The 26300-nt window shown below is 56.3% G+C and overlaps 1 protein-coding gene across 1 annotated transcript; it reads right to left on the minus strand.

The window, feature by feature from the left end:
• Positions 1 to 9481: 9481 nt before the first annotated feature.
• Positions 9482 to 22756, minus strand: SELPLG (selectin P ligand). Its single transcript, XM_019467214.2, has 3 exons — positions 22648 to 22756; positions 22134 to 22279; positions 9482 to 12329 (listed from the first exon to the last, which is right to left on the minus strand). Exons 1-3 carry the CDS (start codon positions 22692 to 22694, stop codon positions 10777 to 10779), a joined length of 1746 nt encoding a protein of 581 aa, XP_019322759.2. The 5' UTR covers positions 22695 to 22756; the 3' UTR covers positions 9482 to 10776.
• Between the last annotated feature and the right edge of the window lie 3544 nt (positions 22757 to 26300).

The following is a 26300-nucleotide window of genomic DNA, read 5'->3' on the forward strand; positions in this document are numbered from 1 at the left end:
CAACAGACACACACACACACACACACACACACACACACACACACACACTCTTTCTCTCCAGGACTCTGACCAAGAGATGGCTCTGGGTCCCATCTCTGGGGAGAAGGGGCTCTGTATGAGGCCCTCACAAAAGCCACACAGATTCCCAGCCTCCCCGTGGTTCCTTCCACCCTGACCACCAGCTCCTGACTCAGCTGGGACAGAAACTTGGCTTGTGGGGGGTTCCAGCTGCCTGCTGGGCCCAGGGACATCCTCACAGAGAGGTCCTTCCATGACATCCAGACCCACCCGCCACATGGAAAAGGGTCACATGGGGGGTGACAACAGAGAAGTCAAACCCACCCAGGAGAAGCCAAGACTACCTGCCCTTCGGGGACCTCTGGGTTCTGTTCCTTTGGAGCTGGGGGCCCTTGGGCTAGGTTACTCCACCGCCCTGGGCCTCGATTTCCTCATCTGTAAAATGGGAGTAATAATAACCCCCACACCCCTGGGTTATCGTGAGAAATCAATGAGCCTTGGCACCTGGCATTAAATAAATATGCTAATAATAATAATAATAATAATAATATCAGCAACCAAGCGATACCTGGGGCTGAGAATGCTTGTCTCACCATCTGGACAGCAGCGAACACAGAAGCCTGGCATACAGCAGGCACTCCATAATGCTACCGGATGGAAAGGGGCAGAGCAATTAGGCCCGGTGGCCGTCACCCGCCAGCAGGTCAGTCGTCAGGGGGCGCCCCCATCCCTGAAGGGGGTGTGCCTGCGGGCCTGGGGCTCCCCTCCACACCCCTGCATCCGCCACGCAGCCAGGGCTCCTGAGTGTGGCCAGCGGGCTGCTCTCCCCGGGGGTTAATTCAGACCTCCTCGAGCAGGGACACACGCGGGCGCGGGCCGGGGGGGGCGGGGGGGGGGGATGGGCCCCGACAGCTGGAAACATCTGGTTTGAATTGTCGGTTGGAAGCACCGGCCAGGCAGCCAAGGAATTTGTGAGCTAATTTTAGGCCAAAAGACAGAGAGCTCAGCAGGGCGGGGGTTTGCGCCCCAAACCGCAGGGGCGGAGCTTTGAGGTTCGGGCCGCGGAGGCCCCGCGGTGCCGCTCAGGTGGTCCGTGTCTGCCCGGAAGCCAGGGACCATCTCTCCCCAGATGGGCAGTAACCAGGCGCCTCCGGTGTGCCAGCCACGCACACGGTCGTGGCCTCTCCCGTGGCCTTAGGATCAGCAAGGACTCCTCTCCCCATTTCGCAGGCGTGGAAGCTGAGGCTCCCGGAGGTTAGCGGGGTGTCCACCACCCTGCAACTGGTAAGCAGGGGAGCCGGGATTCGAACCAGGTCTGCCGGACTCCAAGCCTTACACCTAAGGTTCCCTTGGTCTCCGCCCGCCCCGTGCTGACGGCTTTTGTTAATTCCGTCACTGCTCTGCCTCCCACCCACGCCCGTGCACAGCCTCCCTTGCTCGTTAGTTCATTCACTAAATGCTCCCTGAACCTCTACTGTGCGCCAGGCACAGTGACGAGGGGAGAGGGAACATGAGGAACAGGGGCCCCGCCCTTGCACAACAAAATTCATTATCTCCACCTCGCTCCAGATGGTTATCAGTGCTGGACCGGAAAAGGGGGTGTGGGAAAGGAGACCCAAGGTCTGGGCTGCAGAGAAGACCTCTCAGAAGAGGGGACAGCAAGCTGAGGCCAAAAGGGTGAGACAAGGCCAGCCGGGCAGACATCTGGGAAGACAACATCAGATACAGGAAACAGCAAGTGCAAAGGGCCTGAGGCAGGAGCACGTGAAGAAGAAAGAGCAAGAAGGCTCATGGGGCCAGAAGGCAGGAAGAGGGAGAATATTGTCCTGCGTGTTCATTTGCACCCGGTGATTTGCTGAGGCACCGCTGAAACTCTGTAGGAAATCGCTTGAAGCCTGTCCCTCCTGGGGGCCCAGAGCCTGGACAGCAGGGTCTCTGGAAAGAATGAACCCAAGGGAGTGGGGAGCAGCTTGGAACCAACGCTGAGACTGGAGGGGAGTGTGGTTCCCTGTGCCCATGACTCCCCTGGCAGGGTTCGTGTGCCTCGGAAAGGGGACTGTGTCAGTGCCATTTTGGCGCTCTGGTCTGTCATGAGGCCCAGAGAGGGCATTCTCGTTTTGCCCACCTCGGGCATGGGCATGCGGCTCTCCAGCCTCCCCCCGGCAGCTATGGCTACAGCCTTCCGGCCACCAGCCTCCCCCGGCACGCAGAAGCCCATCTGGGTCCCTGAGAACCTCTGGGAAGGGGAGCTCTGTGGGTCTCTCACTGCCGAGTGAGGATAGCAGGGCTTCTTCACCTCGGTACCCTTGACCTCTTGGACCAGACACTTCCCCCCCATTGGGGGTGGGGGGGAGGCTGCCCTGAGCACTGCAGGGTGGTTAGCAGCCACCCCGACCACCTACTGGATGCCAGAGGTACAACCAAAAATATTCGCAGACGTGGCAATGTCCCCTGGAGGGCAGTGTCACCCCCAGGTGAAGACCACGGGCTCACAGCCTTCCCGTGAGCACAGCAGGAAGTCTAGGACGACGGTTTACTCACCAGCCAGGGAGGTTGGGGACCCCCGATCCCCTGGCACTTATGGTTTTATTCTGTTTGTTGAGAAACACGAGGAAGACAGAGGTCGAAAGAAGCAAATGAAACTTAACGCCCGCTGGGCAGTGAACCGCTCAACAGCATGGTGTACTGCCTTCCCGTCTCCTTCCCACATCAATGATCCCAGCAGCTGTGATTTATCGGGCACGCACTTACTCTCTTCCGGCCTCGGCTCCTTCACCCCTCCCCCAACACCCCCGCGGGGCGACACTGTGATCATCCCATTTCACAGGGGAGGAAACTGAGGCTCAGAGTCCACGTAACATTCCAGGACGGGCATTGTTCCGTGTTGTCCTTCCAAAACGCTTTCATGCCTACTCCCAGCTGTTGGAATATTCCACGGACACCGCCCAGTCACCTGCTTGGTGCCGGGACCGTTCTAGACGCAGAGTCGCAGTCCCTGCCCCGCAAGCCTGCGGCATCCCGTGGCCCGGGACCGCGTGTGCAGGGAGCACAGGAGCAGAGGCTGAGGCTGAAGCCCCGCCGTTAGGGCCACCCAGAGAGGCACGCAGCACACCTGTCCTCGAGGCCAACCACCTTAGGACCTTGAATCCACACACCGCCTCGCACGCAGCTGCGATTTCAACTTTAGTGAAGTGTCTCTGGGCACAGCAGGGCTACCTATGGGGGCGGGGCTCCTATGGGGGCGGGGCTCCTATGGGGGCGGGGCTACCTATGGGGGCGGTGCTACCTATGGGGCGGGGCTACCTATGAGGGCGGGGCTACCTATGGGGCGGGGCTACCTATGGAACGGGCCTCCTATGAGGGCGGGGCTACCTATGGGGGCGGGACTACATATGGGGGTGGGGCTATCTATGGGGCGGGGCTACCTATGGGGGCGGGGCTCCTATGGAGGCGGGGCCACCTATGGGGGACGGGACTACCTATGGAGGTAGGACTACATATGGGGGCGGTGCTACATATGGGGTGGGGCTATCTATGGGGCGGGGCTATCTATGGGGCGGGGCTACCTGTGAGGGCGAGGCTACCTATGGGGGCGGTGCTACCTACGGGGCGGGGCTACCTATGGGGCGGGGCTACCTATGGGGCGGGGCTACCTGTGAGGGCGGGGCTACCTATGGGGAAATGCAAGAGCCACAGGCTGTTTGTCATGACGTTTTCTGCCCCGGGGGACGGAAGCGTGCCCCCTCTGTGGGGACTGAGAACACCGGCCGTTACTAAGAGGAGCCCCGTTGGGCGAGGACCACACTCTCTTATTCCCCCCATGGCTTCAGGTCCCACCTCCAGGAGGACCTTCTCGCAGCCCTGCCTCCAGGCTTTCGCTGGCTCCCAAGCTGCCATCCCACCCTGCCTGGTGGGTGCCCTGGCTGCCCACCATATCCTCCCTGTCGGCTCCTCCCAGTTCTGCTGCCTGCCCCGTGGTGGTGTTGTCCCTCCAGCAGGAGCTAGTGTAGATACTCCCATTCTACAGAAGGGAAAATTGGGACCCGAGAGGGTGCTGGCAGGCCCAAGGTCTCACAGAGTTGAGTCTGGGGTGGTTGAATTAGGGCATACCTCTGCCCTACAGTACTCTCTGGCATCACCCCTGGCACTACGTGGGCACCAAGGATGGGCAGAGCCCAACGGCCGCCTCCCAGCACCTCCCGCCCTCCACCGTGGGCTGGCGTGGGCACAGAACAGCCTCCGGGGAGGACTCTGCTCTGTGTGGCGGAGGGACAGTCGGGCCGAGGGTGTGGCTTTGAGCCCCGGGGATTTGGGGGAATATCCAGCCCTTCCTCAAGAAGCCAGCCTTTGGTGGCTGGTGTCCCCCTGCCCCCCAGCAAGTCCCAGATCTGTGTGGCCTCAGGCAAGTCATTCAACCTCTCTGAACCCTCAGTGTGTTCATCTGTAAAATGGAGTTACAAAGAGGACCCGTCTCACAAGGCAAGGATGAAATGAGAAAACACAGGCGACCAATTTAGCACAGAGTAAACTCCTGACGGGCACACAGGGGTGAGCTTCTAGTGCCATTGTTAAGGTTAACAGATGCACAAGACCCTGCCTCGGGCGGCTCACCCGAGTGGAAGGAACAGGTGAGTGAACAGTGGAATGGCATGACGGTGGCATGAGCAGACACACGGACACCCATTTTACAGATGGAGAGATCGAGGCCCGGAGTGGAGGAGAACACACTGGAGTTATCTGTTGGTCAGCCAGGCTCGGGGCAAAGAACCAGAAGGAGGAGGAACGAGCCAACAGGGAGACCAGAGGCATGGCTGGATCCGCTCGGAGCTCAGAAAGGGCTCGGGGCCTGGGGGAGCTGACCTCAGAGAGAGGTAGTGGAAGGGGGTGATGGATGAGAGGCAGGAAGCATGTGTGAAGAGTGAGGAGTCCAGTCCGTCCAGACCACGACGCATTTAGGTCAATGCCCAGCAACTGACAAGACTGGACACGTTTTTTGTACTTGGGTACTAGGGAGTCATGGATGGTGTCTGGGCACAGGAGCAGCCACTGAAGGAAAGAAGGGTTGCATCTACGCAGGGCATGGGTGGGACAGCCCCAGGAGCTGTGGCCTCCTCCCGCCTCCCGGGGCCAGATTTCCAAGCCCTCGACCCTCACGCACGCTCCTTCACCCGAGCGGACCCGCAGGCGTGCCCAGCCGGACTCACGAACGCACCTGCCCGCTCATTCGTTGGCTTGCACTCGAGACGCACTTTCCACACTGTGAAATGCACCAGTCAGGAGAGAACAGTTGGGTGGGGGGCTTCGGGAAGTGACAATCTCGTGTGACCACCACGCAGACCAAGATCAGGCATGTTCCCATCATCCCGGAAGGCTCCTTCCAGCCCCTCCTTCCAGCTCCTTCCAGCCTCCTCCTCCCCGGCAAGGGTAACCACCGATCTGATTTCCGCCGCTATAGCTCAGTTTGGCCTGTTCTTGCCCTGCCTGTTGTTGAAGCCGCGAAACAGACAAACAGCCCTTTGTGTCTGGCCCCTTTAGCCCTGCGTGTGTTTGAGATTCATCCACGTTGTGCATCAGTCAACCGTCTGCGCCCTTTTAGTCTGAGTGGTGTCCTATCATCCACGTATCCATTCACCAGATGGTGGATCTTTGGATTGTTTCCAGCCTTGGGGTTATTAATAATAAAGCTGCCAAAAGTGTTATCTACAGGTCTTTGTAGGCACATATGGCTTCATTCTCTTGCAGAAATACCTAGGAAAGGGATTGCAAAGTTGCCTGGATGCGCCACTTGGTGCAAATATGCCAACTGGTGAATATGTGCCCAACGTTGTAAGAAACCGCCACACTGCTGTGCAAAGCGGCTGTGCCCTGGTGCATTTGCGGGAGCGACGCGGGAGCGTTCTGGCTTCTCTGCGTCCTCGTCAGCACTTGGTATTGTCGGTCTTCAGTTTTAGTCCTTCCGGTGGCACAAAGTGACATCTCGGGCGGCTTTCATTTGCATTTCCCTGATGGTCAGTGACGTTGAGCCTGTTTTCCAGGAGCCTTCTGGACACCTCCGCCTGGAGGTTGACCAGACCCTACAGACGCGACGTGGCGGAAGCCCAACCCACCGCCCGACCTGCTTCTTCCATGGATGATACCCAAGTAGCAAATGAGATTTCACTTCCTTCCCTCTCCTCCTCATCCTGCCAATCCATCACCGACTCCTCCCCTTCCTCCTTCCCAGTTATTCCTCGATTCCTCACCTTCTTGCACCCCTTCTCCGGCCCAGCCCCCCCCCCCCATCCTCGCACAGCCTCGCCCTCCTCCCTGAAGCCATTCTGGCTCCTTCCCACCACCCCGGCCTCGTCCATTCTCCCAATGTCCCCACCCTGTTCTCTACGCTGTCCTCAGTGGCTGGAACATTCTCCTCCCTGCACCCACCCTCCACAACTCTGCACCTTTCCAGCCTCATACCATTTCCTGACTCCTTTCCACCCCACCCCCAAAGTCTGGCTACATCGCACATGCCCAGCAACCCCACCCCTACCCCCGCCACCACCTTTGGGCTCCGGGCCCAGCCACAATCTTATCATTTTCTGGGCGACCATTTGACAAATCTCTTACTCCCTCCAGGCCATGAGCCCCAGTGGGCATCCCATGTCTTAACCACATGGCATCCCCGGGGACATAGCACAGAGTGGACATACCCTGACATTCGAGTTATGTGGCTCAGCAGAGCGGCACATGGGGAGGGATATGGAGGGCAAGCTTGACGAGCCTCTGCCCAGATCAGCTTCCAGAAGAACCCCTGCAAGGCTGACCCCCCCGCCCCCATTTCCTGATTTCCCGTCTACCCTCCTTCCTTCCCCACCGCCAGAGCTGAAGTCAGTACAGTCTGCTTTCTTAGCAGAGCAACCTGCCAGAGCAAGTGATCCAGCTTTCTGAGCCTTAGTTTCCCCAGCAGTAAAATGGGATAATAATTGTGTGTCCCCAGCAGTAAAATGGGATAATAATTGTACCCACATCATGGGGTGGTTGTGAGGTCTGGTAGGTCATGCAGGTGACGTGTTTGCATGGGGTTGCATGTGCACTGACTGCCCAGTCGATGTCCCCGGCCACCTCTCTTTGTCTTAGACCCCAGCATGGCTGTGTCCTGCTGTCTGCAAGGAGAGAGCTGGCTTCGGGCTTGTCACCCTCCCAAGTACCAGCGCCTTCCCTCGGCAGCCAGGAGCCACAGGGTGACTGATGGGGACTTCCAGGCACCAGGACAGGTCAGCAGGGGTGAGAGCTCTGGGCATGGCATTCCCCCAGAACCCCACCGCGACCTCAAGAATAGCATAGCACTGTGGTAGGAACGTGGCTTTCGGATTCAGGCTTGAGTTCCGGTCCCAGATCCTATGGGTGACCTGAGACAGGTGACTTCGCCTGTCTGAGCCTCAGTTTCCTCTTCTGTAAAATGAGAATACGAGTTCCTCCTTCCCAGGCTGTTTGAGGGGACTCATGGAGATACTGCAGATGTTCTGTGCTCAGAATATATTTGCTGAATAGATGGTTGGGGTGATTCAGGTGGTGATGGTCAAGGCCAAGGGGAGGTCCGGGCAGGAGGAGGGCACAGTGGGACGTAGGAGCCAGCCTATAGCAGTCTCCGAGGGCCAACTGTTAGAGTTTCAGAATTTTGTAAGCCAGTTGTTTAATAAGTTAAATTATAAAAAACCAAGGCCCGGGGCGCCTGGGTGGCTCAGTCGGTTAAGTGTCCGACTCTTGATTTTGGCTCCGCTCACGGTCTCACAGTGTGTGAGCTCTAGCCCCGCATCGGGCTCTGTGCTGACGAGCCTGCTTGGGCTTCTCCGTCTCCCTCTCTCTCTGTCCCTTCCCCCTTCACGTTCTCACTCAAAAATAAATAAACACAAAACACAACAAAAACCCAAGGTCCTCCAGTACTCAAACCTCACCACTTCCTAGTTATTTTACTACATTCTACTCTTCTATGTTCTTGAGATTATTTGCATTTATGGTACCATTTACTATATACATAGTTGGTTGCTCCAAATCAGCCAAGGGGGTATTTACACCAAGGAAATTGGCAAGCATCGCAAATCATGGCTGGGATACAAATCCACCCAAGGGGCTGGAGGTTAAACACTCACCAGCACCCTCCCGGGTTCGCAGCGCTCCTGGCCCAGCAATCCCTGCTGCTCCTTTGTCCTCTGGGAAGCTCCCGGCTTTCGAGAGCTCCAAGAGCCGGTGGCGGGTGCCGCCTGGTGGCTGCTTCAAGCACCTGTCATCCCCAGACTTCAATTCCGCGCCTTGGAGAGAGCAAGAGAGCCGCCAAGGGGAGCCCTCTGCGGTCACAGTGTGCTCCAGTGGGGGTGGGGGGACGTGGAGACCTGCTCCCTACCCAGGAGGACAGGGTGACAAGACCCCAGAGGGACGCTTGCCCCCCAAGTCCTTCAGCCTCTGTGTCCCCAGCTCCACGATATCGAGTCCCCCACACGATTTTTCTCATCGCTCCCAAAGGGCAAGTAAACGCACGTTTCCCCTAACGCACAATTCTGCCTTTTCCAGGGTGAGCTGCCCCGGCCCAGGGTGGGCACCCCTCCCCCACCAAAGTGCCCGGAACACCTTGGGTGTCACACTTGTTCCAGAGCGTCAGGGGGCGGGGCAGACAACCCTCCACTTCTCACTAACTCTGCCCCCACTGCCCCTGGCCCGCCACCTTCCCTCCTGTCTGTCCCTGGTCTCTCCCACCCCCTTTCCAGCTTCAGCCAATACCCCCCAGACGCCACCCTGTCTTTGAACTCTCTCTCACCCTGAAGGGTCCGGCACTCCCAAAGAAGCCGCCGGAGGTATTTTTCTAGAAGAGAAAAAGTCCACCAAAACGAGTTGTAGTCCTCCCCCAGAAGGTAGAACAGGGGCTCAAAGCAGTAGTCCCTTCTGATCAAAAAGCATCAAGGGACAGAAGAACCCAGGTCTGAATCCTGGCTCAGCCACTGGTTTGGGGGGTTTTTTGTTTGTTTTTGTTTTGTTTTTGAGAGAGAGGGAGCGCACAAGCAGAGGAGGGGCAGAGAGAGAGGGAGACACAGAATCCGAAGCAGGCTCCGGGCTCCGAGCTGTCAGCACAGAGCCCGACGCGGGGCTCGAACTCACGAACCGTGAGATCACGACCCGAGCCGAAGTCCGACGCTTAACCGACTGAGCCCCCCAGGCGCCCCGGGGCTCAGCTACTGTTGAAGCCTCTGTGGAAGCCTTGGCTTTCTGATCCGACCCTCGGGGTCAGCGTGGGTCCAAATGTGGTAACGCACGCACACGGTGAGTGTTGCTTAAATAGGGCAGCCAGCTTCTTGATTTGCTGGGGCTGAGCGGTTTCCCCCAACATAGGGCTCCCGGTGCTACATTCACCAAAGTCCCACGCAAACCGGGCCAGCTGCTCACCCGATGCTCAGATCAGGGGTCAGCGAACACAGAGCCAAATCCAGCCTGCCGCTTTGTTTGTAAATAAAAGTTTTATTAGAACGCAGCCAACCCTATTCATTTGTGACACATCGTCAACGATCACCCACAATCTACGAGGACCAAGGATGGAACTGACGAGTTGCAACGGGGACCGCGCGGTCTGCAAAACGTCACATATTTTTGGTCTGGCCATTTAAGAAAAAGGTTTGCTGGCCCCAAATTTTGTACGAAAACCTTGTAGGCCGCAGCTGTGCTCAGCCCTGTGAGGAGTGGGTGTTAAATGGGCGACAGGCCACCTCCCCCCCCCTCCCCAGGAGAGGTCAGGGTGAGTTTCTGGGGAGGATGGCACTGACCTTGAGAGGACGCGTTTGTCTGAGAGTTGGGGCGGGAACCAAATTCTGTATGCCAGAACTGGGTCATGGGCGGGGGGGGGAGTTGAATAAAGTGGATTCGGGGAACAGTTTCCCCACCCCCCCAATGGCCTAAAACCTTCCCGGCTGCCCAAGGATGTACCAAGATGCCCCCAGTGTCCAAGAGACAATACTGAAAACTTAAGGCACAGACCGGGGGGTCGGGGGGGTTTCTGGAGCGGGCCGGGGCCGGGGTGAACAGCAAGGGACCAAAGCCCCAGCAGGAGACACCTTGACGCCCTGAAACAGCCACCATTAGTTCATCGAATGTTTATTGAGCACCTGCGCTGTCCCGGGCCGCGGGCTGGGGAGTGGGATATTTCAGTGAACGATGACCCAACACAGCCCCAAAGAAAGGTATGGCCCTGGGCTCTCCAAGCCCGCCCCAGCCCTCCCGGGCCAGGATCTCACCCTGGGCTCCCTGGGGAGATGCCCAAGAAAACCCAAGCTGCCCCAAGTCGGAGAGGGGCAGGGAATGGCCTTCAGAATCCAGCACTCCTGCCCCCAAAATGCCCCCTTTCCTGTGTGGTGACCATGGCAACCAGAAGAAAATGGGCGTGAGGGCGGGGGCTTCACCGGGTGCTTGGGGATGAGGCTCCAGCCGTGGAAGGCCTCAGAGGGAGCCCAGACAGGTGGGAGACAGGGAGGTGGAGGGATCTCCCCGGGCCCCCCCCGGAGGCAGGAGGGAGGATGCGGTGGCTTGCCCACAGTCCTGCTTTGGCTGCAAGAGTTCAGCTGCTCTCCTTCCTGTGGGGCACCTGGGGGCTCTGTCCTAGAGATCCCCATCCCTAGGGGCCCCAAGGAAGCCCGGACCCGTGGAACAGAGCCGGGGTGCTCAGTGGTGGCCCAGCGGGCCTTGGAGGGAGCAGGGAGGCGAGGGTCCTGTTCAGATGGATGAGCAGGTGAGGGGTGGGGGTTAAGGGAGGAAACTCTGCAAGGTGAGGTCATCCCCATCTCGGCCCTCCCTCGGCCCCGCCTTTAGGCCCTGGCTCTTGGCATTGGGCAGGTCCCCGTTGGCCGTGGCTGAGGGCGCTTCGCCCCCCTCAGGCAGCAGGGACGAGATGCAGACCATCTCAGTGGGGGAATAATTGCGCACAGGGTACATGTGATTCTTGCGAGAGAGGCGGACAGCCAGCACCACTGTGCACACGAGGAAGGTTGTGGCCACCAGGGCCAGGATGAGGATGGCCAGCAGGCACTGCTTCACAGGGATGCGGTCCAGAGCCTCTGTGGGGCTGGGGGCCACGGAGCTCTGGGGGGCAAGATTCTGATTATTTTTCCATTGTTTGATGAAGCCATCAGATGAATTGCCTACTGCCACGGTGGTGCTGTTGTAAGGATCAGAGAGCACAAGCAGGGCCATGGTTAGGCTCCTTGTGGTCGCAGGACCTGTGGATGGGACCTTCGTGGTGGCAGGATCTGTGGACAGGGCCTCTGTGGCAGTGGGCTCCGTGGATGTGGACAGGGCATCCGTGGCTTCTGGTCCCGTGGATGGGGCCTCTGTGGCCGCAGGTTGTGTGGTCTGTGCCTCTGTGGCTGCCGGCCCCGTGGACGGGGCCTCTGTGACCGCAGGTTGTGTGGTCTGTGCCTCTGTGGCTGCCGGCCCCGTGGACGGGGCCTCTGTGGCCGCAGGTTGTGTGGTCAGTGCCTCTGTGGCTGCCGGCCCCGTGGACGGGGCCTCTGTGGCCGCAGGTTGTGTGGTCAGTGCCTCTGTGGCTGCCGGCCCCGTGGACGGGGCCTCTGTGGCCGCAGGTTGTGTGGTCAGTGCCTCTGTGGCTGCCGGCCCCATGGACGGGGCCTCTGTGGCCGCAGGTTGTGTGGTCTGTGCCTCTGTGGCTGCCGGCCCCGTGGACGGGGCCTCTGTGGCCGCAGGTTGTGTGGTCAGTGCCTCTGTGGCTGCCGGCCCCGTGGACGGGGCCTCTGTGGCTGCAGGTTGTGTGGTCTGTGCCTCTGTGGTTGCCGGCCCCGTGGACAGGGCCTCAATGGTGGCCAGCTCTGTGGATGGAGCCCCCTCTGTGGATGAAGCCTCTGTGATGGGAAGTAACGCAGTGACGTGTTCTTTGCTCAGAGGGCCCAGTGTGATGGGAACCCCCTGCGTGGCCACTTCCATGCTCAGATCCCCCATGGCCATCCCTCTTGGGTACAGGCCAACGGAGTCCCCTCTGGCTATCACCAGAGTGGCTTGTTCAGGAGTTCCGGAATCCTTCTGCCCCAATGTTGCCATCTCAGCCAGAAATGTCCAGGTCAGGGGCACAGGCCCAGGGCTATTTGTAAAAAGCGTTTCTGGAGGGTCCGTGCCAATATAGTCATACATGTCTTGTTCTGGGTCCTCCTCCACTTGTTTCTGGCCCTGCACAAGCAGGGGGTCCGGGGCCTCAATGGTTCCATTCTCCCATGTCGCCCGCAGCTGCAGGCTGCTGTCAGAGCCCAGCAAAATCAGAAGCAGGAGGACTTGCAGAGGCATGGCACCTGGAGGCAGACACAGACAGAGGGACATCAGGACAGGCTCACCCCTGGGCCTGCCGAGCACCCTCTACTGCAACCCCGGACAGCCTCAGCTAGGAGGGTGTCTGACCTGGGGCAGGCACCTAGCGTCCTCGTAACCCGGCATTTACCTGGTACGCGGTAGCCCCCCAGCAAACAGCGGCCATCGTTATTTATCAACATTAACTCCTTTTTTTAGGTTTACTAATTTTGAGAGGGAGAGAGGAAGCGCGAGAGGGGGAGGGGCAGAGAGAGAGGAGGGAGCGAGAATCCCAGGCAAGCTCCTCCGCACGGTCAGCATGGAGCCCGACGTGGGGCTCGAACTCACAAACCATGAGATCACGCCCTGAGGCAAAGTCCAACACGTAACCGACTTAACTCCCTGCCTTTCTGATTAAAACTTTAAAATTGCGGGCAAGACCGCCCACCGGGGTATAGAAAGGAAATATTACAGCGTCCAGTTATATAATTATGTCATCCACTTCGTAATTTCTATTTCTGTGCATAATTCGTAGATCAACGCATCCGTATTGTCCACTGATGGGGTTCGTGAGCAGAAGAGTTTGGAGACCACAGGTGTGCAGGATAAAGCTGCTTGTTTGGACCCTTGAGGCCTTTTTTCTTTTTGAGGAGACGGTTCCTGATACGTCTCTCTGTGTCCCTCTCTTCCATTCTCCTTTGTCTTGGCTCCCACCCTACATAGCCCAGGCCTGTTCTTCAGATTCTCAGTTTCTTCCCCCTCCTTTCTCAGTGTCTCAGCTTGGTCTGGTTCCCTTCTGTCCTCACTTCCACATTTTGGGAGGACAGTACCTACCTCGTGGCTTATAGTGAGAATGAAACAGGCCCTACAAAGCCCTTAGCACTCGGTTCCCATGACAAGCTCCCGAAAAGGGCGGCTACTTTGCCTCTATCAGTAAGCCGATCCTGTAAGTCCTCAAGGGCCCAGAGCCATCAACTGTACTATCTGGGGCCAGGAGAAAACACATCTTCTTGGAACAGTCCTGCCCTCAGGCAGCTGATAGTCATTTCACTTGCCTGGGGGTCCATTCTGCTGTGACCCTTCAGCCCCCGGACCAGTAGCCAAAAAGGGCAGGGCCTCTGCTTTTGACCATCTCATTGGTCTTTCTTCCCAGCATTGTGAACACCCATATATATAAAGTTTAAGCTTGTTTATTTCTGAGAGAGAGAGAGAGAGAGAGAGACAGAATATCCCAAGCAGGCTCCATGCTGTCAGCACAGAGCCTAACCCAGGGCTCGATCTCAGGAACCGTGAGATCATGACCTGAGCTGAAATCAAGAGTCGGATGCTCAACCAACTGAGCCACCCAGGCGCCCCTGAACTTGCTTTCTTGATTGCTCTCTCTCCCCTTATGCTTCCCCTGGCACGGGCTGTTGTTTATGGGATTCGGAGTCATGCACTTGAGAATCCTGTGGCTGTGTCCTGGGCCAGGATTCACGTATTCCTGGTTTCCTTGGATACAATACCTTCAGCAGTGTGCAATCCCAAGCACTGTGTCTGGGGCAGAGCCTGGGTCAGTTCCAGTACTTTTCCTTGTCCTTCACCTAATTTAGAGCAGAGACCAGTTGCTCATCATTCCTTGAGTGACTATAACGTACTCCTAGGCCCCTCAGCTCCCAGGCTCCACTTGACCTCCTCCACTTGTTAGAATTATGTTGGTTTCCAAAATGGCAGCCTGGGGGCACCTGGGCGGCTCAATCGGTTAAGCCGATTGAGCTTGGGAGTCTCTCTCTCCCTCTCTGCCTCTCTTCCACTCACGCTCTCTCTCTGTCTCTCAAAATAAATAAAGAAAAAAAAGTCCTTCAGGTGCCTGGGTGGCTCAGTTGATTAAAAGTCTGACTCCTGACTTCGGCTCAGGTCACGATCTCATGGTTTGTGGGATGGAGCTTGACATCGGGCTCTGTGCTGACAGCACAGAGCCTGCTTAGGATTCTCTCTCTCTCTCTCTCTCTCTCTCTCTGCCCCTTCCCAGAGCGCACATGGGCTCTCTCAAAGTAAATAAACATTAAAAAAAAAAGTACTGGGGCGCCTGGGTGGCTCAGTCGGTTAAGCATCCGACTTCAGCTCAGGTCACGATCTCGCGGTCCGTGGGTTCGAGCCCCTCGTCGGGCTCTGGGCTGATGGCTCAGAGCCTGGAGCCTGCTTCCGGTTCTGTGTCTCCCTCTCTCTCTGCCCCTCCCCCGTTCATGCTTTGTCTCTCTCTGTCTCAAAAATAAATAAACGTTAAAAAAAAATTAAAAAAAAAAGTACTGACATTTAAAAAAATAAATTTAAAAAATCGTGTCTTAAAATAATTTCTTAAACCAGGGCGCCTGGGTGGCTCGGTCGGTTAAGCGTCTGACTTCAGCTCAGGTCATGATCTCACAGTTCATGGGTTTGAGCCCCATGTGGGGCTCTGTGCTGTCAGCGTAGAGCCCACTCTAGGTCCTCTGTCTCCTCTCTCTCTCTGCCCATCCCCCACTCTCGCTCTATCCCAAAACTAAACGCTAAAAAAAGTTCAAAAATAAAATAAAATAATTTCTCAAACCAAACTTCATGATATTTGCACCAGACACATCAGGCCCTCAAGCTGAGGGCAAAGTACAAGCTAGTGCACGCGCACACACCCACACACGCGCGCGTGCACCTGTACACACACAGACACACACCCCAGCCCCAGGTGGGATATGTGTGATATTCCTCAGGTACTGCTTCCTGCCCAAGGTCAAAGGAAAGGACAGAAGACAAACGGCTAGCTGATATAGGTCACAGTCATGCAGGACATGAGTCTCCGTCAGTTGACAAATATCTGAGTAAATTACAAGAAAAAGGTAATCTTAGGGGCCCCTGGGTGGCTCAGTCGGTTGAACATCCAACTTCAGCTCAGGTCACGGTCTCACAGCTTGTGAGTTCGAGCCCCGCATCGGGCTCTGTGCTGACAGCTCGAAGCCTGGAGCCTGCTTCTGATTCTGTGTTTCCCTCTCTCTCTGCCCCTCCGCTGCTCACACTCTGTCTCTCTCTCAAAAATAAAGGAAGAGTAAATAAATTTTAAAAAGAGAGAAACTTCATCTTGACTTTACCTCCCTCGACTCCATAGCATAAACCAGTAACCCTTCACCACCCCGGTGCAGCTCTTCCTGCCCACGGGTCCTGTCCCCGTGCTTTAAGAAAATCACTTTTTTTTGCACCGAAGACGTCTTCAAGAATTCTTTCTTGGCCGTCAGCTCCAAACCCCACCATCACTCCAAAACCTCATCACTCACAATTATCTTCATTTTACCGTGGAGAGATGAAGCTCTACCTCAGAGAGGTAAAGCAACTTGACCAAAGGCACACAGCTGCCAGAGATCAGACTGGAACCCAGTGAAGATTCGGGAAGGCTTTGTGGAGAAAGCTGACCTAGCTGAGGGGGCAGAAGGACCAAAGGCTTGGAAGAGACCTTAGCTTGTTGTATCTATGGCGGGGGTTGGGGACCCAGCTGAGGGAAGGAGGGCAGACTAAGAATAAGGAGACCTTGAAGGCCATCTCACCCAGAAAGGTCAGCCCCATATGTCCCGAGGGCTATGCAGGGCACAGCATTGAGAGAACAGGCTATGGGGGGAGAGAAAAAGATGTTCCAGTCTCAGTTCTGTCCCATAGAAGCTGTAGGACCTTGAATTGCTGAGCCTCAGTTTTCTCATCTGCAAAATGGGGATAACAAACCACATCTATCTCATTGAGCTGTTAAAGGAATACAAGAGAATGGATTCAAAAGTTCCAGGCTCCCACTAGGATGAGGGGCCATAAGGCAAGTTGAGGGCCAAGCACAAGCTAGCACACCCCCCCCTCCCTAGGCGGGATGTGTGTGATAGTCCTCAGGCACACTTGGCTGCCCAAGAACAAAGGAAAGGAAAGATAACAAATGGTTAGCTGATAGAGATCACAGTTTTGCAGGACCTGAGTCTCTCCGTTTACAAACGCCTTGGTAAATTACAAAAAAAAAAGGCAATCTATCAATAGCCTAATCTCCAGAAACCCCTAGACTCAGTTTCCTGGAGCCCCAACATCACCCTCCCCTCCACAGCGATGTGGGGAACAAAGGTAAGAAGGAAATGGCGGGTAAGATTAAGTGTATTTATAACCTGCAGCCCATTGACGAATACTTGAGGCAAAACAGAACAGAACGTTTCTCCAGGAACCCCCTGCCGTCCTAATGTTAATGCCTCACTAGAAGGAAAACCACCTTAGCTTGACAACTGCAAGGCCTCAGGTATCTTAGGAGCCCTCTTTAGCACATCAAAGTCCTTCTGGAGGCCTCCCTTTTGTCTTCACCTCCCCCAACTCCAGAGCTTACAGCCCCAGGGCAGCTCTTCCTGCCCCCGGGTCCTAGCCCCGAGCCTTAACAAAATCACCTTTTTGTACCAAAGATGTCTTCAAGAAACCTTTCTTGGCTGTCAGTTCCAGACTCCCATCATTCCAAAACCCCATCAAGTAGGTGCTTACTAAACGTATCCCCCCCCTACACACACACACACACACACACACACACACACACACACACACACACACACATTCTTTGTCTCCCTCTTCAGGAGGCAGTTTCTTTGCACAAGGGTGGAGCTCCTGCTTGGGGGTAGAGGACAGGGCCTGATCTTGGCCCTGCTTTCCTGGGGCGGGGCGGGGGAGGGGGACTTTAGGAAGAAGCCACCAGCTTGGATAGTATTTCAAAATTACGAAGACTTGTACCCTTCACCCCCCACTCAGGCAGCTCTCGGTTCCTGGAAGGCAGAGCTCTCAGCCACTTCCTGGAAGCAGAGAGGGTAGGAACAAAAAAAAAAAAAAAAAAAAGGCCCCACCCGCCCGCTGTTCCTGCGTGGAGGGTGGAGGAGGGCGTGGAGGAGGCTCTCGCCCTCCCCTGCCCTCTCCCTGCGCCCATCCCCACCTCCCCTGCATGCAGAGGCAACTTGGGGTGGAGGAGAGACCGCTCAGCAGCCGTGTCACCTGAGCCTCGTTCCACCCTCTCTGAGCCTCAGTGTCCTAATCTGTAAAATGGGTGACCTTGCTTCAAAGAATGGTCCTGAGAATCTAATAGCATGCTGCAGGGAAGGTCCCTGAAGCTGGCATCCAGCAGAGAGTGTTTTACTGGGAAAGCTTCTTGGGGGCTGTGCCCAGAGGGGCAGAGGAAACAGAAATCTCAGAATCAGGGAAGGTACGGACGCGGCGGCCTCCCCACCTCCGCCATGGGCAGTGAGGGAGGCCTCGGGTCCAGCGTGAGAGCAGAGGCCTCCCTGTGTGTTGAGATGAGACCGAGCACACCGGAAAAGCTCCCATCTCCCAGCCCAGGTCTAATTAGGGCCACCACCCTCGTCCAGGATTCCTGATGTTAGTGTTGAAGATCATCCCCTCATCCCTCATCCCGTGGCCTCAGTCCCAGGCAAGCTGGGGTGGCCGGTCACCCCAGCCTGCTGCCTGCCGTCCCACAGACCTCAAGGGACAGGGACCATGGACATCACAGCCGCGAGCCAGGCTGTGGCTGGGCAGGCATCAGCCCATTCGACAGGAAAAAAAAAATCCCGGCTCCTGGGGGTCCTGTGACTCCGAGGGGGCCGTGCAGGTAGCGAGGAGAGGAGCTCTGTGTCTGGCAGGGAGGATACTAACTTTACTTCAAGTTAAATGCATGGTGATATAAGGACGATGGTATTCCAGAAGGCCCCACTGCGGCTGGACCATGTCATCACCCTACTCACCTCCACCCTGGCACTGGCCTTTGCGAATCCCATTACACAGATTAGGACAGCAAGGCTCAGGAGAGTGAAGTCCGTTCCTCAGAGCGGTGAAGCCCCCACCTTCCACCTTTCTCCCCCGGAGGCAGGAAAACGGTCACTCACCACAGGAGGGGGGCTCTGAGAGAGGGGCAGAGTTGTCACACCCTTGTCACACTCTTCCTGCTTGCCTAACAGAGTAGGTCAGATACGGCCCGTTTCCTGTCTTTCACCCTAAAACCAGGGTGCTCTGCCCGAGCCCCACCCAGGCTGTGGAGGGGCAGGCTGCTGGCGGGGGGCCCACACCCTGCTCCAGGCGTGGGGAAGACGCCAGGGCGCTGTAAGAAGCTTGGGACTTTGCATTCAGAATCTTGGATCCCGGGAATCCCAGCACTCAAGAGTTTGGAACCTTAAGATGTGAAAGACTGAGCATCTCAGGGTGTGGGTGAAACAGCCACCAAGAGAAGGGAAGGCTCCAGATCAACAAGAAGGTCAAACCGAGGCCCAGGTGCCCTCCCCCTCAGACCTCAGGGCATTTCTCAGGGCTGGCGGACAGGATAGGCCCCGGCCCAGCCCGGCCCAGCTCAGGATCAGATCCGATCAGGATCTGATCCAGTCAAACCAGATCCAGTCCCGGCTCTGGCACTTACAAGCTGCGTGACCTCGGGCAACCGAACTCACCTCTCTGAGCCACAGGCTCCTCATCTGGAATACGAAGACAATGACAGCACGGAGCGGGGTGGTTGTGGGTTGAAGTGAGCTGGCTCAGGCTGAGGGTTTAGCACACGTTAAGTGCTCAACAATGGCCAGCTGTTGTCCTCATCATTCTGCATTTAGGGCCATCTCCCGGAAATATCCCCAAAGGCATAGCTTTGACGTACCTACCTCTGATCTTGGCGGAGGGGGCTGGGACGGGGAGCCCTAGAAAACTGTCTCCACCGCAAGCCCTGGCCCATGCCTGGTTTGCAAAGCACATGTGTCAAGTGTAGACAAGGTTCCAGGCACTGGTTTGAGAGCTATACATGAATTACTAGCTCACTCAGGCCCTACAACCTCCTCTATTAATCCCATGTGAGGGATTAATAATCCCATCTATTCTCCAGAGTTGAGCAAATGGCACCTTCTCCAAGAAGCCATCCTGGATTGCTCAGGCATAGTCATTCCCATTGTTTAAACCATTTAAAATGTTTGCTTACTTGAGGCTCCTGGGTGGCTCAGTCGGTTAAGCATCTGACTCTTGATTTCAGCTCATGATCTCATGGTCGCGAGATCAAGAGCCCCACGTCGGGCTCCACACTGGGTTTGGAGCCTGTTTAACATTCGTTCACTCTCTCCCTCTGCCCCTCCCCTACTCATCGTGCTCTCTCTCTCTTTCTCTCTCTCTCTAAAAAATAAATAGGGGCACCTGTGTGGCTCAGTCAATTAAGTCTCCGACTTCGGCTCAGGTCATGATCTCGCTGTTTGTGGGTTCGAGCCCCGCATCGGGCTCTGTGCTGGCAGCTCGGAGCCTGGAGCCTGCTTCAGATTCTGTGTCTCCCAAGCTCTCTGCTCCTCCCCTGCTCATGCTCTCTCTCTCTCTCAAAAATAAATAAACATTAAGAAAAATTAAAAATAAAACAGTAAAAAATAAATAAAATGTTTACTGCCTAAAACTCCATTCCCACTGGCCCATAAACTCCAAGGGGACAGGAGAGATGTCGCCATTCACACCACATGCGCAGGGCTCAGCAGGCACTGTGACACCTGCCCATCGGCACGGGCACCGTGGCTGCCCCACTGCCTCCGCCAGATCACAAGCTCTTGCAGGGAAGTCTCCGCTGGGTCCCCAGCACCGACAGGCCTGGCCTCCTGGGGGTCATTAAACGCCCGCTGCAGGGGTGGTGCGTGAATGGGACAGAGGCCACCAGCAGGCAGGTGCACAGGACACGTGCCCTCGGGCTTCCCGCACGGTGCCTGCACTTCCCCACCTTTTCTCAGCATCTCCTCCGCCCCCACCAAGGAGCCCTTTCAGACTTTCTTCCCCTTAAATTTTTTTTTCCTTAAGTGCGTCTGAACTCGCGACCCTGAGATCAAGACCTGAGCTGAGATCAGGAGTCAGATGCCCAACCTACTGGGCCCCCCAGGCGCCCCACCCCCCATGCATTTTAATACCACAGATACACCTGTTTACTGTTCCGTAGCCTTTGCAGGAACATGAGCCACAGTGACGGTGAAGATTTTGGGGTTTTGCCCACCTACCAAAAAACCTAACTTTCCCCTTTTGGACCCTGAATTGGCTAGCCTGGTCCAGAGGAGGTAAGCTGTTTTGCACACGTGAATTCAAAGAGACCTACCCCTGGTTTTAGTTTAACAACCCATGGCTGGCGGAAGACCTGTGTCGACAGCCAGGTGGACAAGCACACAGACGCACAGACACGCTCCAGCCATGCTGTCTCCTTCTCACCTGAGTCTCGTGCTCCGCCCCACCCCCACCATCTTCTTGCTCAAGGTCAGCAAAGGAGACTGAGAAGCCAGGGCCGGGGTCGCCGGGGGCTCCGCGAGGGTCCTGCAGCCAGACGGGGCCGCGGTATGTCCAAGCCCGGCCACCTCCCAGCCAGGCCACCGTGGGCAGCCGCTTGTCCCCTCTGAGGGTTTCCCATCTGCACAAGGGGGGCACAGCATGCTTGGACGATTCCCGGGCCCTCCGAAGCCCCTGCTCCAGCCTGGCCGAGCTTCCCCAGAGGCGCTCAGCCCAACAGCCCGGTCCCTTCCGCTATCCGGGTTTCAATCTCCCTTGGTTGCTGGCCTAGCCTGGTGAGGAAGGCATAGACCATTTTGGGTGTGGCCAGGCAAGCCCCAAAGGAAGCCACCAACACATCTGGGCCTAGGCGGCGGGGGGGGGGGGGTCACCTCCTGAGCCCCTTGCCCAGTGAGAGGCCTGCTCTCGGGGGACTCGAAGTCAGAGATGGGAGAGGAGGAAAACGAGAGGGTCCAGGAGGGAAGGAAGAGAACCTCCAGCCCCTGGAGCCCTAGATCATTGTCTATGGTGTGTGTGTGTGTGTGTGTGTGTGTGTGTGTGTGTGTGTATGTGTGTGTATGTGTGTGTGTCGGGGGCCATAGCTTTAGGTACTACCCCCCCACCACTCTCCTTTACGCCCCTAAAGCACCCCAAATACAAATACCTAAGAGTATTCAAATTCTGATGATTATTTTCTCTTTTGCCAGCAATATTAGTGTCCTAATTCTAATATTTTCACACTTTTTCGTATTTTTTTTTTTCGTATTTTTTCAACAATTTTTTCAACGTCGTAACAAGTGAAAGTGCAAAGAACGCAGTTTTGGAGGGGCGCCTGGATGGCTCAGTTGGTTAAGTCCCCGACTCTTGATTTCGGCTCAGGTCATGATCTCATGGTTCGTGAGTCTGAACCCTGCGTGGGGCTCCGCGTTGACAATGCGGAGCCTGCTTGGGATTCTCAATCTCTGCCCCTCCCCTGATTGCACTCTCTCTCAAATAAATAAACATAAATAAATAAATAAATAAATAGATAGATAGATAGATAGATAGATAGGTAGATAAATAAAGTGAGGGAAAAACAAAAAAAGAATGCAGCTTTGGAGACAATATTTTTATGGATCCAGAGCCTCAGAAGCTTCCAGACACGCCCTGCACCTGCTCCCCCTTTCTGGAATCACCCAGCCCTAACCCCAGCTCTGCTCTGAGCAAATCCCTTCACCTCCCCATGCCTTGTATGAAAGAAAGGGTAGCATGATTTTTAGAGAAATGCTCCTGATTTTTAGGACTTTTTCTATTAAGAAACCTCGCCCTCTCCGAGCCAGCAGCTGCTGGCAGACCCGATGGGAAGGTTGGGATAGAAGTTGAGGATCTGGAAGAGACTGTGGAATAAGGCCACGACCTCGATCCTGAGCCCCTCTCCCCTCACCCCGAGCTCAAGCTCTGGTTTGGAGCTCAGGTCCTACCCCGGGACTGCCCTCGGCTGTCAGGCAGGCCAGGCCTGCCGGTCCCACAGCTCCCCCCAGCCACTCCCTATGGTTTTGTGAGCTGGCACTTACCCTGCTCAGCAGAGCATGGGACAGCTGCCTCGTGAGCTGGGGAGAAGCCGCTTCTCTGCCTCAGTGACAGGGACCGAGCCCACACTGCCAGGGCACTGCTGTGGCACCCGGGGCTGTGGTCCCAGACCCTGCCAACCTTCAACGGCCTGTGTGAAAGAAGGAAGCGAGAATGTGGTTACTCAGACAGGGCCACGTGACGGCCCACACCCCCTTGTTTGTGACAGTTTTGGTGACAATGTTGATTGAGACTGGGTGGGTGGTGACGGACTGGGACCTGCTGAGCCCGGGAGCACTCTGGGGTTCTGGTAGGTATGAAAACGCCAAGAAGCATCTAGAAGATTTCTGGGGAGGGCTGGTTAAGGAGGCCCCAGCGCGACCCCACGGTGATGGAGAGTAGGGGTGGGGCGACCCTGCCCTGGAGGGACGGCAGTGACCAGATACAAATAAGGACGGGATGGTTCTAGACTCCTGTCCAAGAAGGGAGCCGGGGTGGGAGAAACCACAGAACGCACACCTTCCTGAGGTTTGCAAATACGATGCAGTCATTCCTTCCAGAGTCATCTCTAGATGCACAGGTGGTCCTTTCAGCTCCGATCGGTAACTTCTCTGAGCAGCTAGATGGCAAGATGGCAAGATGTCCATCAGGGCAAGACATGCTTATTTTATTTCTCCATCCGGACTCGCTCATTTGGCCACGTCTGGCACACCAAGGCTGCGTGCTCGGAGGTCCAAAAGCAAGCAGTTCTGGGCTCTGGCTCCAGAAGCTCTTCATCTGGTGGGGAAGCCAGCAGGTGAACCAGTAAACAGACCATTACACTCAGTATTGTCACCCTGCGGTGAGCGAGGGAGGGGCCCCTAAACCACCCTGGCCAAGGGAGGGGCTGTCAGGAGAGTCTTCCAAGAAGTGGTGCAGGGATGAGAAGTAGGGGTGGGCTGGGTGGGCATCCCAGGCAGAGAGCACAGCGTGGCCAATGGCCAGGAGACCTAAGAGAGCACAGAACTCTCAAGGGAGTGAAGGAAAGCATCATCTCCCGGGGTCTGGCCTGTGGCTTTGTATAGGTGGGATGCAGGATGTATGCAGACAGGGTTTCTTACCCTACCTCACACACAGGCAGTTTTAAAATGGAAACCGGGGGCGCCTGGGGGGCTCAGCGAGTTGGGCGGCCAACTTCGGATCAGGTCATGATCTCATGGTTCGTGGGTTCGAGCCCCGCGTCAGGCTCAGGGCTGACAGCTCGGAGCCTGGAGCCTGCTTCGCATTCTGTGTCTCCCTCTCTCTCTGCCCCTCCCTCTCTCTCTCTCTCTCTCTCTCTCTCTCTCTCTCTGTCTCTCTCTCTCAAAAATAAATAAACATTAAAAAAAATTTTTTTAATGGAAACTGGAAACCCAGTGGGTGTTCACCACTGGGGCCTCCATCCTGGAAGGGACCAAAAACTCCCCCGGTCTGCAGAGACAGGGAAACTGAGGCCCCCAAAGGGAGGTAAGAATGTAGAACTTCCCACCCTTCCCCAGCAGGTTTGGAAGTAGCCAGCCCTCAGGAACAGGGACTGAGAAGCTCGAAACAGACCCACGTCGGGGCTGGAGGCCACTCTCAGGTTATAGGAGTTCCAGATCAATGTTTTAGCCCGCGTTCACAAGCATGTCAGAGACAGGACAGCCCCTCCTCTGGGAACAGCCTTGGGTCCCCACCCCTCAGACCAGCTCATCCTGAACCAGAATCCATTACCAGATCCACAGTTCTGACACCAGCAGTGAGGTCCTGAAGACGCAGAGGACAAGGGGAGGGCGGTCTCCCTTCCTGGTCTGCCGGAGACCGACCGGGTTCTGGGGATGCAGAACTTTCCGGCTTAAAACTGGGTATGTCCCTGGCCCCTTCCAGGCCAGGGGGCCAGGAGAGCCGGCCGTTTGCTAAACTCTGAATGGGCTATCAGAGGCTGTTACCCCCACCCGCGGCGCTGGGGTGGAAGGACTGGCCGAGGGGGCAGGGCCGGGGGGGGGAGATGCAGACCCCCACACTCCCCAGATGTATCCCTTCCTCCCCCTCCCAGATGCAGCCACACGCTGCTTCTCTAGAGGGTCGGGCACAGCCTGGGGAAAAGGAAACTGTACCTGGTCCTTTATGCCATCTGTGAGCTTTGCAAACCATCTGGGAGCAGTGCCCTACAGGGGACAACTCGCAAGGCTGGGGAGTGGGGCGGATAACTGGCCTCGTACGACCTGTGTGACCTTGGGCAAGTCGCTTCTCTCGAGCCTCTGGCTGCCTCACCTGCAAAGCCGAGCAGTACAAACGCTTACCATGGTCCTTGGCCTCTGCCACAGGCCAGACGCTGCGCATCGTATCGGCTCACGTACTGCCCAGAGCCGTCTTTGGAGGTGGGGAAACTGAGGCTCAAAGCGAGGCCGTGCCTCGCTCCAGGTCACACAGCGTCGGCGGCAGACCCAGGTCCGGGCAGCCGGAAGAAAGCCCAGCCCTCTGTCTCGGCGCCTGGCCTGTGATCGTGCTGGCTGAAGCGCTCGGTGTAAAAAGGGAATAACCGGGGGCCGGCAAACCCTTTCAAGGGAAGACTCGCACAGCTGAGCGGACCTCGCAGAGGAACAGACGTTGCTAAGAGCGCTCCGCCTCGCGCGGTCTGTGCGGAGCCCATAAAGCCACATCTCATGGCACCTAACACCTGTGAGATCCAAGCATTCAGAGTGAGCGGGTTTCCACTCCTGCAAGTGGGGCCCCGAGAAACACTCCCCAAAAATGCCTTCCGAGACGGGAGCAATTATACTTAAGGTGAGAGAAACGGTGGGGAAAAAGCAGACCGGTCCCACCCTCACGGAAGCCTGCCCCCTGATGAAGCGTGAGGCAGGTGTTAAAGTCACGCTGTGCAAAGCGCTCACGCCTCGCTAGTGGAAAAGCAGGGGTGAAGGTGTATAAAGAGCAGAGTCGCAGCAGAGGGTGGGTGCTCAGCGGAGGCACTGAAAGAAATGCAGGGCTCATCTCTGACTGGCCCAGCGATGGGTGGCTCTCCTCTTGCCCGTAAACCTTCCTTCCCTATATTTTTAAACAGAAAAATAGACATAACAATCTACATGTTGACCTTGTTATCAAGAAACAGAGATTTTAAGCAAGGCCAGGACTTTACAGACACCCTAGATTTCAGAATGACTAGACATTTGCTGCCTTGGTCTGTCTCCACCCTTCTGGGGTATTCTGGGGACGGTCTTACCCACGCCCCAGCCCTGTGTTTCTCGAGGCTTCCAACCGTGGTTTCCTAAGGCCCCTTGGCTGCAGCAATGGGCCAGTCAAGTCACTTCCTCTTATGCTCCTCAGCCTGACTCTGAAGGATTCTCCAGAAGGGGTTAGAAACCCACTCAGACATCATAGACTAACCGCCCCCGCCCAGAGGGCAACTCCTTTCCCTATAACAGGAGCAAGGGGCTTTTTCTGTAAAGGGCCAGAGGCTAAATCTTTTCAGCTTTGTGGATCTGTCTCAAATATTCAGCTCCGTGGTGGTAAACGTGGAAAGAGCCGGTCCGTATGTAATGAATGGGCGTGGCTGTGCGCCAGTAAAATTTTCTTTGCAAAATCAGGTGGAGAGCCAGATTTGTCCCACCGGCTGATCCCTGACCTAGAGAAATGAAGAGACACTGGCTATGGGGAGAACCGAACTGGAATAAGAAGTGACCCACCAGGTCCCCACGGATGGACAGAATGAAACACGGGTCCCCCTCAAGACTAGGCTGCTGGCTTTCTCGGCGCAGGGCACATTTATTGAGCCCTGACAAGTGCCAGGCACTGGAATGAGCCGCACCTAAGACAGATGCTATCCTTGCCTTCTGGGGGCCTCCAGATTCGTGGCCAGGCCAAAAGCCACAATCCAGGGTCACCGAATATAGCCAGGTGGAGAGCACAGGTCTGAGAATGAGAATTGGGTCCTTTAAGCTTGCTGCGTGGCTTTAGGCAATTCACTTGAGCTCTCTGAAAAACGGTCTCATCTGGAAAACGGAGGCGTGAATGCTTAGTGCAAAACAACGCAAGGAATCAGTGAAAGTCCAAGAGCATGTTTTTTGGGCTGCAGATGTAGGCAGCGCCCAATCGCCTCGTCTCTGACTCCCTGAGTCTCTCCATCTTAAAACTTCAGAGCGGCTACAGGTCTCCGGCCCCCAGTCCTCAATGGA

Source organism: Panthera pardus, unplaced genomic scaffold (assembly GCF_024362965.1).
Source record: "Panthera pardus isolate Hobbes unplaced genomic scaffold, ASM2436296v1 HiC_scaffold_15, whole genome shotgun sequence".
NCBI classification, from domain to species: Eukaryota; Metazoa; Chordata; class Mammalia; order Carnivora; family Felidae; genus Panthera; species Panthera pardus.